General features: G+C 41.3%; 1 protein-coding gene across 4 annotated transcripts in view; it reads right to left on the bottom strand.

Annotated features, from left to right (window-relative positions):
* Nucleotides 1-2127: 2127 nt before the first annotated feature.
* AKAP12 (A-kinase anchoring protein 12) overlaps nucleotides 2128-18352 on the bottom strand; it is a 31233-nt gene continuing 15008 nt past the window's right edge. For 3 of the 4 annotated variants that reach the window (XM_055713871.1, XM_027815800.2, XM_027815798.2), the window contains 3 exons: nucleotides 8108-11907; nucleotides 5363-7300; nucleotides 2128-4753 (listed from right to left, as the gene is read on the bottom strand). In XM_055713871.1, coding sequence (XP_055569846.1) covers nucleotides 4745-4753; nucleotides 5363-7300; nucleotides 8108-11907 — 5747 coding nt within the window. In that variant the 3' untranslated portion in view covers nucleotides 2128-4744. Of the gene's footprint in view, nucleotides 4754-5362; nucleotides 7301-8107; nucleotides 11908-12539; nucleotides 13186-18352 lie in introns of those variants that run through there. The other variant, XM_055713872.1, reaches the window with a different exon arrangement.

Raw genomic sequence — 18352 nt, 5'->3', positions numbered from 1 at the left:
CAGACAGCTCAAGCAGGGCAGAGGAGGCCATAGCACTGCAAGGCCGAGGGGCCACAGAAGACCACGACAAGGGGACAGTTGCACCAGGGAGGAGGCAGGGATTGCTGTTGGGCTGCCTCTCAAAGGCTTCTTGGGCTGTCTGCCTTCCAGGACAGCAGCTGGCTTATAAATGCCTGGCAGTTTTTACAATTCCCCCTTGTCTATCCTCTTAGAGCAAAAGGCATCTTGCTGGTTATTCTTTCTAGTCTGGTGCCTTTGCAGGAGGGACAGAGACATGTCTGTGGGCTAGTTTATGAGGACAGGGTCAAGCTGCCTCAGGACTTTACATAGAGACCATCCCCAGGAAGCAGCTCCCATGGCATATTGGACTTCTGCTTCCCTCATTTCATCATATCATCAGTCCTTGCACTAAGGACTGAGCTATATGTGTTTTTCAAGTTCTGGAAGCAGATGTAATTTTCAAGGAGGAATACAGACACTCGTTTAAACTGTTCTTCCTATTTTAAAGAGTTGATATTATTTTTTGAAGAGGATGTTGGAGCAGAACAGATACAGGCCTTTACTGCACCCTTATCTTTCATTCTTACTTTTGTAAAGACTAAATCTAGTGTCCAACTAGAATTGACATCGTCTCTAAATTAGATACTAGTATTGTGGTGGCTAAGCTTCCATCTTGTTAGCAGCACCTTAAAGTGTTCACAGAGCTGAGAGTCACCCTCTTCTACCACATTTCACCCACTTCCCCAGATTCAGGACTCCAAACCCTGTACTGCCAATCCCGCTGGCCTTCTGCTCCACATTGCTCCTCATTCCAAACCATATCCTTCCTTGCAGGGCCATCAGCCTCTTCAGGCCTGCTCCCCTCCCATGTGGCCGTGTGACCGACAAACATCCAGCATTCAGCACACAGACATAGCCATCTCAGGAATCCTCTGTGCTTTTGGCAAGCCGCCTGCCCATCCCCAGGCACTTGCTGTATCCAAGTTGTGCAGGTTCCTCAACAAGCACAGCTGCCTCGCATATGCTTTGGATCTGAATGGAAACACCAGATCCGCTTCCATAGCCTGAGCTAATAGGCAGGATGCTTGAGCTATTGCCAATAAAACAGCCTTACAAAAGAGAAAGCAGCACACAAACCTCCCTGGGATACAATTCCTACTTTGATGCCTGTTCAGGGACTTCATTTTAATCGGTAACAGGATAGCATAAATGCTTAAACTTTGCAAAAGGACTGGCAGACGTTGTGTGGCTTGAACAAAAAGTCTGGTAGGAGAAGTTGGTTTGACCTGTACCTCCAGATGCCGGAGCTGGGCAGTGAGATCCCTTGCCTGCAGTACAAGCCCCCTGATGCAATAGGAAAGTAAGATGAGGGACAGGCATCCTGCAGTGTTTCAGCATCCCTGTGTTTGCTGCGGCCAGTGCAGGTATTTGCAGGTACTAAGTTTAGCATCTTAGCCAAGACAGGAAGGTAAACATGTAGCTTTACAAAATGAGTTCAGGTACGCATCTACACATGTCTTTTGAGATACAAACGCTGCTAAACATCCTTAGCCATAGAACATAGATGGCTGGAAAAATTTCCTGTCTGAAGTCCAAGGTCTGTGAACATAAACCACAAGCATCTCTGGATTTTTGGTGTTAGCTGCAGTTAGCTGGTGCCCAGCTAAGCAGCAGGGGGGGAGCCTAGAAGATACCAGTTATGGGCCTAAGGTCCTTAATCTGCTACCAAAATCTATGCCAAACTTTTGGTGGATGTTGCATATTGTTGCTTTGTTGGGTTTTTTTAATACTTCAGTTACACTGGCAAGGCATACGATTTACTAATTTTTCATTCTGGCTCACTGAATACTGTTACCTATCTTGAATTTAATTGAGGTTGGTTTTTTTCTTCACAGTCTTCTGAAGTACCTTATTCTTATTACTTTTAAAGGATGCATATTTTATAGAAACTTAACAAGCAAATCACAGTTTAATTCTGCAACTAGTTCCTTCAATTCTCCTCAAAAGCTGAACGTCAGTCAAAACAAATTAATTGTCAGGAGCAAATCTAACTCTGAAGATGAAGCAAGCATCAGAAAGCAATTTACGCTAAGCAAGCTGAAAAAAACCACGACATACACACAGTAGAACAAATTTGCAGTTGTATTTTATTTAATCAATGAAAATCTACCTTAAAAACACAAAATCAAATTTGGTAACCCAGTACATTGGATTAGAGAAAGCTTCAAGCTTTTAAGCATAAGCCAGAAGTCACAGTCTCAAATGAGAGTTTCAAAGGCCAAAGCAATATGCTGGAACAAAGTAGTATCTCTACGATGGAGGCATGCTCCTTGCACCATTAGCGTGGCTTCAGGTGCAGTATTTATTTAGCTGTCAGTTATAAGAAGCTTTTGTATTGTATAGTTGTTTTGTTGCATTGCTTACCTAGGCCCTGGATTAATGGAGAAAACAGGCAAGTTAAAGCACTCGCCTGTCCAATTACTACCAACAGACAATTTACATTGTGGTAAAGCTAGCTTTATTTAAATGAGGTTCAGACAAGAATTAACTTTACATATTATTAACAGCTTTGGAGCTACAAACATAAGAATCAGGATTACACAGGTCATGCTATTGTTGATTTTGTTTTACCTGCTGCAGTTATTGCAATATGGCTTAACGTACATAGGTATATAATTTGTACAAATTCAGCCAAGTTTGCACTTGTGAGGTGTTACTAAGAGCATGATTAACTTGCAAGCCAACTTAAACCTGTGGAAACCAACCAAGGTTGTTGGAATTGCCCAAAGCTAAGGGGGAAAGTTACCACTAACAATGGACAGAGATAGACTGGATTGTTTAAAACCACATTGTTCAGCTTTAAATATTTATATAATTTTGCTCTGAGGTAAGGAAATCTTTTGATGCTTCCACGCAGGGCAGCACCAGATGGTGCAATCACACCAGTGCAATCAGTCACATTGCTTGCTGTATGTGCAGCCTTGAAGAGAGGCAAGCACCTGCCATAACAAGAGCATTTGTACACTAAAAGTTGATTTTAAAATAAATTACTATACAGGTAGGATAGTGAGCTATTGTTCAACTTGATGGGCATCAGTTTCACAAAGTGCGATCTGTAACCTTCACTTTAGAAATCAGAGCTGAAAGTACTGACTTGTACCCCGTGTTTGATTTTAATGTAAACAACAAAAGAGAGAACCAACTCCTGTTGGGGACATAGATCCCAGGACTCTGAGTCTGGGGGCTTCTTTCCATCTTTAAATCACCCTGCTCATTCTAGTCTACAGCTGTTGTCAGTCCCACCCACCTCACATGAAGGTTTTTAAGATCTCAGCATCCCAAAGGTCTCATCAGCTTTTTGCAACTCAAGGCAGAATTCATCACCAAGCCCCTACCCTCCTTCCTACTCCCCGCTCAGCCAAGACGAGGAATTGATAGCAGGGAAGATTTCAGAAAATGCTGTGTTGGGAAAGAGATTCAGGCAGGGGTTGGGAAAGGAATGCTTGTATGCAGGAAGAACGTTAGATGTTATAGGTGTGGGGAAAGGCTTGGTGTTGGACGGGACCGTGACAAGAAATGAGCAGACCCTGGAATGAGAGGGATGTGATATGAGGGTTGTGGTACATAAGCAAGATGACAGGGAAATGGTAACTCTGGAGGGTTCTTAGAAACTAGGGAGGACTGCCAGTAGAAGCGACTGGTGGATCTGACAGGTCAGGGTTCTCCTTTTGTCTTTAGAAATACCATAGTTCTACATTAAAATCAGAACCGGGTTTAGGATATACATATAAATATTCAAAGCAAGACAGCCAAGTTTTTGAGAGATTTTACAAGGGAAAAAACCTGGAACAATAAATAGGAAACTACATGTTATCAATTTCCGCTCCAATGGTATCAATTTCCTCTCCAGGCTACTCTACAAAATTCATTTAAGGGTATGCCTAAATAGTACAGAAGTATCATAGCTCTACGTTAAAATCAGAACTGGGTTTAAGACATACATATAAATATTCAACACATTACAGTCCAGTCCTGAGACCTGAAGTCTGGAACAACAGAAGGGTATTTTCAATCTCCTTTCAAGATACACGGTAGAAGTAATTTCTCACTAAATCAGGCCTGCACAAATATAACCGAAGGATGGATAGAGATACCTGAATAAACTGAAAGGCAGCAATCTCAAGCATCTTGCTCAAGAATTTGTGCATGATCCAGTTCCTGCTGTTTGATAAAGACACATCTGCTACTCAGCCAGAAGTCTCGTGTTCTCATCAGTCAGCCCTCCTCTTCCCCCTCACACACAAGTCGAGCAGCATCTATGGCCACTCGTAGGTCAAATCAAGGCAGCTACGGAAGATGTAGGGGGTAAGGGAGACTGCAGAAAGAAGGGAGGGGGATTCAGGGATAAGTGAAGGAATTGAAGAAGATGGGACAGACAGAACATGTGTTAAGTGAGGGGACAGTAATAACTGTGGCACAAAGTTTAGTGATCTCAGTTGTGCATCTCCAATCTAAATGGTACGTTTCTGACAGAGACAAATGACCTTTGAATGGAACACAAGTGTGGCTACAGTCAACATTAAAGGCATTGCTTTTTTAATAGAAATGACGACGAAGGTGAGGTCTTCAAAGGAGCAGACGTTAACATCCGAGAATAAAGGGTAGTGAATAAAGCTCCTGGTTCTGTTGCAGGATTGTCAGTTGTTCTCTAGGACTGGCATCTCTCCAAATGCCACATGGATGCTTAGCACATCTGAAAGAAAGACAACAGTAAAAAAGCCTTCTTAATGACAACTTAATCTCCCAAGAATATCTCATTTTCCTAAGCAGTTCTCAGAGGTCTCATGACTTAGTGAAGCAAGTGCAGTAAATATCCTAGGGAAAGACTGTACCTATCATTACTGATTCAGATTTCACTGAAGTGCAAAGAGCTTCAGCACATGAGGCACTCCAGGTTTACCATGGAAGGCACACTCACATCCCCTAGGCTTTGTTAAAGAGGAAGCATGTTTGTGGATTAAATCCCATACATTAAATGTGCCACATGAGTGTGTATCTAGGAAAACTGGAAACCACATTTTCTACCTTACAGAAATATCACCCTAAACTACAGGCCAAGCCAAAGGCCATTAAAGTGAGGGCAGCTATACAGAAAAGAAACAAGGTGTTGAGTAGCCAAACAGAGGCAGTAGAATGAGATGGGGAGGTGGTAGAATCTGTGGCCTGGTAGTTAAACTGGGGAGCAGTTGCCTTTCACCCGGATTTAAAAAAAACCACCCAACATAAATAAGAGAGACAACCGTTTTAGAGACCCCCAACACTATTTTGGAAAAAGAAACTACTGGCTAAAAATGCTACTTACATTCAAAGTGTCAGTAGCCACTGAGTTTTGACTTTGTGGACTATCACAAGGTGTTCCTTCTTGGCAACTATCACCCTCCCATGTCTGTGGTTTCCCATCTTCCACTGGTGAGCGATGCTGTTCTTCCTCACTTTCTCTGCATGTTTTCTGACCTGTATGTTGGTCTGGGACTTCCATAATCTGCCCAACCTCTTTTTCCCTTAATTTTGGTGGGTGTATATCTAGTGGGTCTTTGGCGGAATCTTCTGAAGTACTTAGTTCTAGTGCTGATTTCTGAAGCGTCACACTTTCCCTTGAAACATCTTCAGGGCTAGTTTCAATTGTTAAAGAATTCTGAGTTTGTCCACCTTTCAGCATCTCTGAAGTTAACAACATGTCTTTTGTTTTTCCTACAGTTGCATGAATTTCTGCAGATTCTGTTAAGGTAGCGGTTTTCACTACTCCTGATTGCTGGAGCTCTTTTTCTTTACTCCTTATCTCTTCCTCTTTTACTGGAAGTTGATCCACCTGCACATGTTCCAGAAGTTCAGGCATATTTGTATCTGATGGGCTTTTCCCTATGGACTTAATGCACTGCTCTGACTCAAAGGCAGCTGACTCTTCCGTTTCTGCAAGTTTGTGAACAGCTGTCTGGATGGCAGTCAATACAATCCTCGTACTCTGGGACTCTATACTCACAGACTGAACAACACCCTCAAATTCCGTGTGAGTGAGAGACAGGCCGTCACTTAGAGCAATACCATTTTGTTCAGGTTGCCCTGTACTCTGGGGCCCCTCTTGCTCCTCTGATATTCCATTCATGGAAGCAGGAGTTACCTGAGGCTCAGGTGCTTCTGCACTACCGAGCTCTGCAGTCCTGCAGCCTGAATAGTCAACAGTAGTAACTGGGACCCCTTCAGAAGCCATCTGCTCTGGTGTGGTTGCTGAGGGCTGTACAGTGTTGGCTGTTGTATCAGGCATTACAGTTTCTGCCATGACATGCTCTTCAACTGCTGCAGCTGCTACTGGCACAAACACTTTCAGAGCCTCCAACCTTTCAGCTTGTAGGAAGGCTGAGTCAGAGACTTTCTCTTGCATGCTCAAAACTTCTTGCTGGACAGCAGTTGAACATTCATCACCTCCCACAACTTCCCATTTTCCAGATTCAAATGCTTCTTTGGCTCTTTCCGTGGATTGCTCATTTTTGTTATCTTCTTTTTGAAAGTCTTGACAGTTTGAGGTTTCCACAAGTTCTTCTTTTTCCACAGTCTCTTCTTCAGCTAAGCTGCTTGATATTTCACATTTCTTAGGACTCAGGTCAGTGAGGACAGTGCTTCCATTTTCAGTGATATCTGAGCATATTGATGCTAAATTAGATACACTGTCTGCTTCAATCTGCATGGGAGCCTCGGTGACAGTGGTATGGCTCTCTAAGTGTGTTTCAGTTTTGAGCATCGCATCTTCGATTTTGCCACCTCTGGTTTCATCACTCTGGGAGGGGGTTTCAGTTGTTCCTTCTCCATGTTGTGGCTCTAGGGTGGATGCAGAATCTTTTGCTGTAATGTGCCTGCCAGTCCCCTCCCGCACACTCTGCTCAGCATCTACAGCTGCTTCTGAGCCAACTGCTTCTGAAGGAAGGGCAGAGGTTTTTACCTCGTCCTGCAGTGGAACTTCAGTAACAGTGACTTCTGTGCTCTTCACTTCAAGGGGCACAGCATCACCGTCCTCTTCCTTTCTCTGGGCAGGTTCCCTGCAAGGAACTCCTTCAGTAGAAGCTTGCTTTTCTGAGTCCAAGTCAGGAATTTCATCTTGTCTTTCGGCTTTAAGAGGGACTGCAGTGACAACTGGTTCTGTGCACTCTGGTCCCACAGTGAGTGTTCTGCCCTCTCCTTCAAGCTGCACAGGCTTTTCAGCTGTAAGCTCCAACAAAGAGGTTTCATCCTCTGTCTTGTCTAGTACCTGCAGAGAATAGCAACAGACCTGTGAAAACGGGTACAAGCAAGGAGTGACCAGGAATGTTCTGGGTGAAAAAGCACCTGAAGAAATGACCACAAGGAGGAAGGCTATGGGAAGAGCATGAGGTGATGACACTGAGATTAGTGGGTGACCAAGACCCCAGGTGTGACCCAGGTGTGACCCAGGGTGACCAAGACCTTGTCTCAGGACACACAGCTCGTTAAACAAAGGGCAGCCTAAATCAAGGGACAGCCAACAACACTTGAAACAAAGACTAAGCCAGGAAGATGGTGGGGAGGTAGGGAAGAAGGCAGGAACACATTAGCCACAATAACTCCTGCACCTTTAAAGCTGGAGATCGTAGTGTCATTTCATTTCCTCACTTTGCAGAGGTACCTCAGCTAAAATCGTATCTCTGTCTATGAGTGAAGATACCATCCACTATGTATGGTACCATATGGATCACATATGTATCTCAGGTGTTCATTTAATATCTTCAGTCACATTGCGCTGTGCAGGAGCCCTAACAGCAGTTGTTTCAGCACCTTGGGATCCAGGCACATCATCTCCCACCCTGTTTCTGTAGGAATCACCTTCACCACACTCTGCACACAAACCTCTGTGGCTGCTGCTTCTGGACATCTGTGTGAGCGTATCTCATTGGAAATGAGCTTTGGTTGCCTCTAGCTGCACAAGGAAAGTCCTTGACAGTAATATTGCCACAACCTCATTCTAAATTAGGTATAGTAACTGACACTTGCTGATTTTTTTCTTTGACAACTCAGTATTTGTGTTATATAAAATACTTACTGCAGTCTGTACTTCTGGAGTACATTCATCTCTTGTCTCCTCTACTGTCAACTCTGCTACAGGCAGTTTCTCTTCTTCTGAAGGCTCCTGCTTTGCAAACAGCTCTTCGTTGGGAGCAACCGCTTTGATGCTGTGAAACACTCCGTCATGTGATGAAGATTCCTCTGCTGTCCTCTGCCCTTCAGATATTTCTTCACGGTCTTCTACAACTGCTCCTTCACATGCCTGCTGCTGTTTTTCATCTCTCAATACATCTACATTTTCATATCCTTTGCCTTCTTTAATTGCAACAGATACTTCACTTCTCTCTGAACCTTCGTGTAGAATCAGCATTCTCTGAATGCTCTCTGCACTTCCCTGGGGCTGGAGGCCATCCTCCTTGTGTTCTCCTTTTTCCAAGGACTGTTCAAGCAAAACAGTTTCCTGGCCTACAATGTTGCCATCTGTAGCATCATCTTTCACTTCCGACTCAGTTCCTTGTACTGTTGTAGTTGTAGCTGCTGTCACGGTTCTTTCACTAACCAGCTGTGCTACATCTGCTGACTTTACTCTTTCAGCAACTTCATGAAGAACTTTTTGTGTCCGTTTGTCCAATTCTTTCAAATTTTGTTCGGTGGCCTCTACTTCTTGTACAGGTGTAACTTCCTCTGTAGTATCAGGGGTTTCTAACAACTGTGAAACAGCAGAAACCATCTCAGTGGTCTCCTCAGCAAGGGACACTTCCATTGTTTCTTCAGTGCAAGAAGCTTCTGCTGTCTCCAGAGCTGTCACTGCTTCTGAGGTTAGCTCTAGCTCACTTGCTGTGGTGTCATCACTTATACCCTTTCTTGTCTCTGGCACTGTCTTAGCAGCTACCTCTGCTTCTTCCACAATAACATCAGATTCAAATGTTTTCTCAGTTTCTTTCTCTTCCTCTTCTTTTGCCTGCTCAATGCACTCTGTCAGAGCAGCAGATATCCAAGACGGTGACCTTTCTTCAATACTGGTAACTGCCCTTTCCCCTTCCACAACGGTAACAGTAACTGCATGTACAAGCCCTTCATGTGCTTGCTCAGTTCTTAGGGTCTCCTCTAATTTTTCTGTTCCCTCTTTCTCTGAGATTTGTTCTTTCATTGCTTCAGCATCTTTCACTTGCTGGGCTTCAATTTTCTCCTGCTCTGCTGCTTCATATTCAGATAAAGGAACAACAGCTGGAATATCTGAATCTTCTTCTGTTGTTTCTGCCATGTCTTCTCTTGCTTGTCTAAGATGAGTTGGTTCTGGCTTTCCATCTGACTTTTTCTTCCTACGCCCAGGCATTAATTTTCTAAATGGAACCCATGATTCATCTTTTCCAGGCTCACCATCCGATGTTGAATGCTCCAGGCTAGATCCCACAACAGAGTCTTCAGTTCTCTCTTCCATTCTAGTTTTGGATCTCCTTCTTGGAGTGACTAGCCTTTTAAATGATTCCCATGTTGAAATACCTTCACCTTCAGATGGGCTTCCAGCCTGTTCTGGGGAAGAATTCCCTTGTCCTTGGTCGCTTTCCTGAGAGCTAGTAAGAATTGCATCTGTTGCTGTTTCTTTGCTCTGTCCAGACTCTTCTATTTTTTGGCTTTCTTGACCAAGCTTATGTTCAGTTTCTTCATCAGATGATGATGATTTCCTGGCTCTTTTCTTTGAAGAACCTACACATATAAAAGCTTCCCAGGACACAGAGGTGTCAACCTTCCTTTTGGGCTCTTCTGTGATTTTCTCTGGTTTCTGGTCCATGCCATTTTCTTTTAATTCTCCCTGATTTTCATCAACAATGTTTTCAGTTGCAGACACTGAAACACTCTTTGTCTTATCAATTTCTTCTTCTTTATCGCTTTCAGAAGGTCTTCTGACACGTTTTTTGGGAGTCACCATCTTTTTAAATGATGCCCAGGGTGTAACACTTTCTCTTTTCCGCTCCATATCTGAAATTGCAGCATCTTCATTTTCAGTGACCTGCATTCCATCTACAGATTTTTCCAAAGAAGGAATTTCATTCATCTCTTCAGGAGAAGAAGCAGAACTCTCCCCCTTCTGTTCCTCTGGGCTATCTGGGGAATCTGATAACTGCTGAATTGGTTCACCCTGTTCCCCTAACTTAGATTCTTCCCTTTTGCCTTTATGCTTCTTTCCAGACAGTTTTTTTAATCCGGTACCCGTGAAGAGTTTCTTTAAAGGGCTGCCTTGTAGTTTAGTTTTTTCCTGAGAAGAGAGCAGTTCAGCTTCATTTATGATAGCTTCCGGAGACCTCTTTCCAGCTGCCTCTTCAGGAGTTATTTCTGTGGTTATTTCATCTGGTTTGATAGTATCAGTTGTAACTATGCCAGTTTTTCCCTGTGGTCTTTCATCAGTGGGTCTGATGGACTGTTGATCATCCTCTGTGTCAACTGAATGTTCAGAGGTAGAAAAGGACTTCAACCCAGGAGCACTCAGAGTCAGTTTTGTCTCATCTGCTTTGCTTTCTTTCTTCTCTGTGGTTCTATCCAGAGCGTCTCCTTGTGTGATGTCTGCTGTGGGTGACATTTTCAATTCTGTTTCCTCTGTTTTTCCATCAAGTGTTTCTTTCCCCAGTGGGGCAGGTTCCTTTCCTTCTCTTCCTTCAGACTTTTTAAGCTGTTCACTAGAAATTTCAACTGCCAAAGATCCTGCTTTGAGTTTCTCTTCAGAGGATATTTCAGCTCCGTCATCTATTTCACACTTTTCCATTGACTCCAGTTTTTCTTCCACAGGCAGGACTTCTGAGGATGTTTTCAGTTCTCCATTCACACTGTCAGTGACAACCGGTACCACTGACCTTGGTTTTGGTGGTTTCTCTGTCACCTCACTTTCTTTCTCTCCTTCTTCAGCTTTTTCTTCCTTTTTACCAAGATCTTCTGGGATTTCCACAAGTTTCCTTTCTTGATCATCCTCTTCAGCTTTTTTCTCCTTAGCACCTTCTTTAACAACTGCTACTGCTACATCCTCTTTTTGTCCCTGCTCACCATGCCTGATTAGCCCTTCCTTCTCACTTGCTTCGACTCCTGTGGCTGCCACAGTCTTTTTTGACTCTTGCTCTTCTCCTTCAGCTTGCTCCTCATGCGCTTCAATAGTTACTGCTGTCACATTCCTCTCTTCACCGTGCTTCTCGAACTCAGGTTTCCCTTCCTTTTCACTGGTTTCAGTTGTTAATGTTGGTCCCTCTTTTTCTTGCTCCTCTTCTTTCGTAGGAGACTGTAGTTCATCTTCTTTAGGCTTCCTAAAACTCTTCTTTTTTCTAAATCCAGTCCATCCTTGAGTAAAAAATTTTCTTAATGGCGATGCAGTATCAGTGACTAAGGCAGCTGACTGAGAACAAACCTCATTCGCCTCTGGTGTTTTAGGAGATTCATCTTCTGGTTTTTCATTTTTCAGTGTGTCTTTGGTGTTGTCTTCTGCAGAGTGCGCATCCTCAGGCATCGCTGTTTCTTCTGAGCTGACTTCTTTTTGATCATCAGCTCCTTCAGGGACTTGTGTTTCCTTTTTTACAGTAAGCAGTTGAACTGGTTCTGATTTTCCTGTCTTTTCCTTCTTCACTGTAAATCTGAAACCAACAAATTTAAAAACCTTTTTAAAACCCAGATCATAAGACTGTGGCTCAGATGTGTGGTCTTCTGCATCTTCTTCCAAAGACGGCAACTGTTTAATTGTATGAGCATCCTCTTTCTCAGCGTCTACACCGTCCTTGGTGCTTGAGTCAGATGGACTTGTCTCCATAGTTTCAGTGTCTTCCTTCAAAGTTAAACTAGAATGTTCTGTTTGTCCAACTGTTTAAACAACAAAACCAAAAACTCAGTTAGTTTCCTTCTCAATTTAATGCTATATTATACCTTTCAATCTTTTTTCGTTTTTACCAAACTTCCCTAAATATACTTGTTCTATTATCTGTGTGCCTCTTCTATGTGCTATTAACTTTTTTAAGAACTAGTTTTTGTTCTAAGATTACTATAATTCCTTTCCTTCCTTGTATCATTGTATGAGTCTTTCCAAAGTTTATTTCCCGTCATTACTCAAAGAATATACAGTACAATATATGTAATTATTCCTGAAGCAAAGCTCAGTACCCCTTCCACACAGGGAGAGACCTCTGAGAGAAAAGGAAACAAACAATAAAAAATTGTGTTGACCTAAAATGATTACAAGAAAAGAAAAGCTCATTTTACAGCTTTGTCCCCCCAAAATACTAAGATTTGAAAATGCCCAAGGGAAATTTCCCAGTTTTCTGAAAATTTGTAACTCCCCACACAGTTACATTACAACATACTTGTTTTAAAGATCACGAATCTTGGAATTCTCTCATACATCACATCACTAATGCCACACAGAAAGCTCATCTACAGCAACTCCAGCTCGCTTAAAATGAATGAGGTTGTTACTACGCAAGCAGGTAAAATCATACCCTCCGCTGCTCACAAGTCTGTGTTTGCACTGTCTCTTGAGCACCATTTGAGCTTTTCCTCAGGACACTGGCAACCACCATCTCAGTCCTGGTGAGACAATTTAAGTATTATCACTCCCTCTGGCCATGAGCTGCCTAAGTTCACAGGCTGGCATTTAAATTAAACCCCCTGAAATGCAGCAGTTAAGAAGCCAGCACACATCCATCTTGGAGCACAAAATCACAAGCACCCTACGGCCCAAGTAAGTGGGCCGTAGCAACGAAAAGGTGGAAAGGAACAAGGATATCAAGCCTCTGAAGTTCTGCCATTCAAACACAAAAAACGAGCAGGTAAAACTGCTGTTGCCTATAAGGAGAATTTTAATAATAGTAGTAACTGTGTGATGAACAGCGCAACATGTGAAGATAAAATCTATAGCATCTTCACGATACCAAAAGATTCTTGGGCATTGATACTGCCAGGGTTTCCGTTTAAACATTGTTCCTGAGCCTTGGTTTTGTGGAACAGGTGAAAGTGCGAGGCCATGAGGGAGCACACTCCTCTCTGACCAAATGTTAGAATGCTAAGATGACAAAATAAAAGAAAGAATAATTAATGTTAAACAGCAACATCCTGGGAGGAGGCATGGCCCCTTTCTTTTAAGTTGTACATATGTTACTTCAATGCCTAAAGGCATGCAGGAGGCAACTTTCAAAAGTACAAATGCATCACTGAATTCCCCAAAGTGATTTAGCTTTTATTTGTTCCATCTTTAAGTTGATCTAACTCTGCATTTGGCCTTGCTTTGTGCAGGGGCCGGACCACCTGCTCTCTAGAGGTCCCTCCCAGCCTAGATGCTTCCTCGATTCTGCTTGCCTACATCCCCTGCGAAAAGAACTGCATCTTCCTAAGCACATAGACAACGCGGTCTAGGTAAGACTGAAACAAAATTAAATCTACAAGTATTCTGGCTTCTAATAGCTATGTGGAGGGCAAATTACGTTTATATTCACTAGCAGCAGCCTAGTGGCTGTTGTTTCTCAGTTGACATTAGGAAAGCTTTTTGGTTTTCCTTTATCTAACAGTTTAAAATTATTTACTTCAGTTGGTACCTCCTAATTCACTTAAAAGTCTGACCTCTGGTAACATCCTAATTCCCTGAACACTTTAAAAACATTCAAACTGAGTAATTTGTGATGAAACAGGGTAAGAAGAAATGGACATTTTCCTGAAGAAGCCAGGATTATTATTCCATTGGTAATACACCTCTTGCAAACACCAGAACACTCCACAAGCAAAAATAACTCACTGCGAGGACACTTTGGACCGTGGCAAGGTAGGGAAAGGAACTGAGGATGTAAGCACAGCTAGAAGCAGCAATAACACATCTGAACTCACTTTTTATTTTAAAATGCTTACCAAAGAAAAACTGATGTGATTTATTTTACTAGTATTTTTGGACACTAATGAATCAAACATTATGTAGTTGTATGCTGAGACTATACAAGGATAAAGCCAAGGGACTGGTTTTGTATCTGTATTAATTTATTCCCAGGTCCAGAAATAAATTCCTTGTCATTTCCATCAAAGTATGTAATTTAACAGAAAGGTTATCATGGCTTAATGGGAATTCACAAAGTTAGAGGCATTTCTTCAAATACTAAGGTACATATTTTATAGTTATTTAGTAACAAGTACTTTGATATATTCTTCAGTTTGTCTACACTAGAAGTAATTTTTCTGGCTGAACCAGGTATGAAATTAAACACTGATCATATAATGTTAAATAAAATTTGTTCATGAGCCAGGCCTCTTCACACTTCTGGTGGAAAGAGTCTATAGAGTCTCCCTTCTGTTCTCCCTCAGTCCTGCACTAATGCCAGTGTGCTTACCCTTAGACACATGGAAATCTCTATCTCCATCTGACATGGCTTAGATAAAGGTAGAACAAAAATCAGGGCTGAGTGCCAGTGGGGAATGCTGGGTCTAAGTGGGAAAGACCAGAAGCAGGAAGGCAGTAGGAGTGGAGGAGAAGTCAACAGACACTTGTGACTCTCACCAGGCAACTAGAGACACAGCTCTCCAAGGGTTCCTCGTTCCTCTTGCAAACGCTCCCCGGGAACGCATGCGTACCGTTTTGAAAATCTTGATCTTTCAAAAATATTAAGAGTTTATAGCTGCAGTTGAGGCTGCATTGCTTTTTTTTATTTATTCCTAGAATACAAACTTAGTGTTCAAGAGGAGTTTCAAGGTTTTACAGGTAAACAGGATTACTGAAAGAGGGGAATGATATAGAATGCGAGTGAATGAGGTATTCCATTTCCAAAGTGAGAGATAAGATACATGACTATAGCATGTAAAGGTATCTCTTCATATTCATGATCGGCAATCAAAGGATTTTTGCTTATTCCATTTATAAAATATGTTCATAACACCCTAACATAAAGACTATGTCTCTGTAAAATGCTTTGCAGGTGAAAAGAGCCAAATAACTATTACAAAATCTGGAGATACGGTGTATGTATTAAGATAGGAAATACAATCAAAAAAACAGAGAACACAGAGTTTAGAGACATAGTGATAAGCTTTCAAACCTGTCAAATCAGGCTGACAGTAATTAGGTCTTCCTAGTGAGTCCAGCAAACATGCTACCTTGCAATACTTCGCTGAATAAATTGCAAAAGGAAAAACTAACAGAAGTATCGCCTGACTGCAGATGTGCTTTTAATACCAGTCTGAAAAGCTGCAACTGTGCTACACACCTCACACTTCCATCGCTCCCTCATAGCACACAGTGGGTATATGCAGACGTAGTCTACGAACCCTTCAATTCCACAACAGAAATCATGTAACCGTTACCTGCTAAGTGACCTGCTGCCATTGTCCCCAGTCTCTACTTTGTCTGCTTCCTTCACATTTAAACCCCTGAAGAGTCTTTTAAACAATTTCCAATGCACTTCCTCAGCACTCGAGGAGAGAGTTGCCATTCAGGAAATCTGCCTGCATGCTGCCAGGAGGCTGCCACTGTTGTGTGACAAGCCTCAGTCAATATATACCCAAGTCATACTTTCACAAGATACACCCCAAAACGTGTTTTTGTATCCAGTGGGGCACTAGAGAAACAGAAGACTCAAGAAATCAATTGTACATGCTGAACTTTAAATTTAGCAGTCAGATTCTTTAATGATGTTTTTATTAATTATATTCTTGGTGTCTAAACATTGTTAGTGCACTTCTCAATGCAAAGCAAACCATGAGTAACTCCACTTGGAAAGGTTTGGAAGTAATTCACACAATGTATTGTTGTTCAGAGTACTGTAACATGTCATTACCACAGGTATTTTGGCAAGACAACTAGTACTTTCTGAATGAATTCATTGAATTTGAAAGCATCTTTAAGAAACACAGGATATCTTCATCAAAATATCTACCAGGAAAAAAAAAATCTAGTAAAATATTATGAAGACAATTTCTTTCAGTATGTCTTGAGCAGGGCTGCACTTCACCAGCTACATGCTAGTCAACGAAAACAATACAATAGAAATATATCCAGAGGCAGCAATAAAAATCAAAGGTGGTATCGTAAAACTGATCCACTTTGCTATTTAAATCCACTGTGGCTAAGAACGAACGCTGAAATTCTACTGTAACTGCTTACATACAAGTCAACATTTTTAAATGAATCAAGGTGCTGCTTCTGTTTTAATAACTGCAATGTTTTATTTTATTCTGAAAGAAACATGAGATTGACAGTCTTAGGGAATGAAAAATGGTTGATTTCACAATTTCATAGGTAGCTTACTCTATGGTAAGAATTTATTTCTGGTTTATCAGAAGTATACTGATCAGATGTTGGAAAATAAGTATTTTCAGAATGATTGAATTTCTGTCTCATCTTATTAAAAATGATATTAATAAATAACTCTTCTCTTTTAGTAGGTTGACAGACACCGCTGGCAGTGCAACTTAACTGCTCCCACCATCTCATCTGTCTCTAGAAGTGAAAATGTGTTTCTCCCCTTGCAGTTGCCAGAGAGTTAAAAAAAAAAAAAAAAAGAAAGAAAAAGCACTCTGACTGCAAGAGTTAAATCCACAGCACTTCATGTGCTTGCAGTCAACCATGTCAACATCTGGAGCTGGTTGACTTTTCCCCCCAAGGATTTGCAGCACAGCGCTGGATTTTTTCCATGAATTCCCTACATTCTCAATCTCTCAGATGGATGTCACACACACCCAGCGCCCGCCTCACAAACTCCACTGGCCACCAAAAGGCTCCAGAGGACTTTGTGCTGTTTTCATTTACTCAGTGTTTAAGTATTTAGGGCCAAATCGTACTTTCAGTCACATACACAATACTCTCCATAGGTTTGCATGGGCGTAAGCAAACACTGAAGCCATAAGGCTGAAGGGGTATTTTACAATCATTTGCCTCCACTGTGTCTAGATTTGCTATGAATAAGACTTGTAAATAAAAGAAACATCTACTGCTCTAAAACTCACTCAGAAGGCAATGGAAAAAAATAATTTGAACAAAGTGTCCATGATACACCAAGCTTTTATTCGTTAAATGCAGTTTTCCCTTAACCCCACAATTTGTCCAATTATTATTAGAATCGTTTAAAGACAAAGTCAAGAAAGGGTAAAAACTGGTAAGGATGGGGAAGCAGCAATTAAAAAACAAAACACAGTTTGAAATTACATTATCTATGAAAAACCTGCCCTGAACAGATTTATTTAGAATAAAGTAGCTGTTTGGAATTATTACTGGAATTGAATACTTGAGCAAATAAAAAAAAAAGGGCAAGTTATGCTTTTAGGTTTTCATTGCAGAGTGTAAAAACTGAACATTACACCACAAATCCTGATTCTTTTAACCACAAGTTTCAGGAGGATGGGTTTAACAAATCAAGCAAACACACCACCCACTTCACAGTAACAAAATAACATAGAAATATGTCCAGGTGTTACACTTCTATGATTTCTTTTTTTTAATTTTATTTTAACTACAAGGTTTAAAGTCTGTGACACTGCTGCTTCTTGACAATATATTTCACAAATTCTTCCTTCCTTTCCCTACTATTCACGATATTTCTTTCCACTTCAGTGTACAAATAGTTCTTTCATGGAAAGAATACAGCTTCCTTCCCCAATCTATTCACTGAATTATTTCTAAGGACCGACTTGCCATGTTAATTGTGGGGAGGGAGTTCTTTCATAATAATTAAATAATGATGGAGGATTTACAGAGGTTTTTGCATACTAAATTTCACAGTGCATACATGCAATTCATGAGCTTTCGAACCATGTTGTTCTTTCCAGGCTTTAGAAACAAATACCATTAAATTCAGCCTTCAATTTTCTGGTATTTGAGTGGCAACTGAAGAGTGAAGTTTTAAGACCTCACATACTTTTGTGTGCATTTTTAAAAAAGGAAAAAACCTGCAAAATAGCTGTCATTTCTCATGGCTTAGAACTCCTTAAGAAAGCAAAAGCAACGTCCCCAGAAAAGGACACTGTACATAACCTCATATTAAAAGAGAGCACCATAATTTCCGCTGTGATGCTGTAACATTCCTCATGAAACTTTATTTTTAGAAGATAATGCTTTAGCTGTACTTGTCTGCTCCAACCTACAGACCAACTTCTCAAATTCCAGCAAGGGAAGTTACGCATTTCATTCATTCAAGATTTTAAGATATTTCTTCTTTCATTTCAATGTTTCAAGAAACACCACTAAAGATAAAAAACCAGTAAAGTTCTTCAAAAATTATTTTGTTTGTTTGTTTTTACACCAGAAGGGTCATTAGCCATGGCTTGGACATACAGTTACTGT

This window comes from Falco cherrug, chromosome 6, assembly GCF_023634085.1.
Source record: "Falco cherrug isolate bFalChe1 chromosome 6, bFalChe1.pri, whole genome shotgun sequence".
Lineage (NCBI taxonomy): Eukaryota > Metazoa > Chordata > Aves > Falconiformes > Falconidae > Falco > Falco cherrug.
This window is presented reverse-complemented; position numbering and strand designations above follow the sequence as displayed.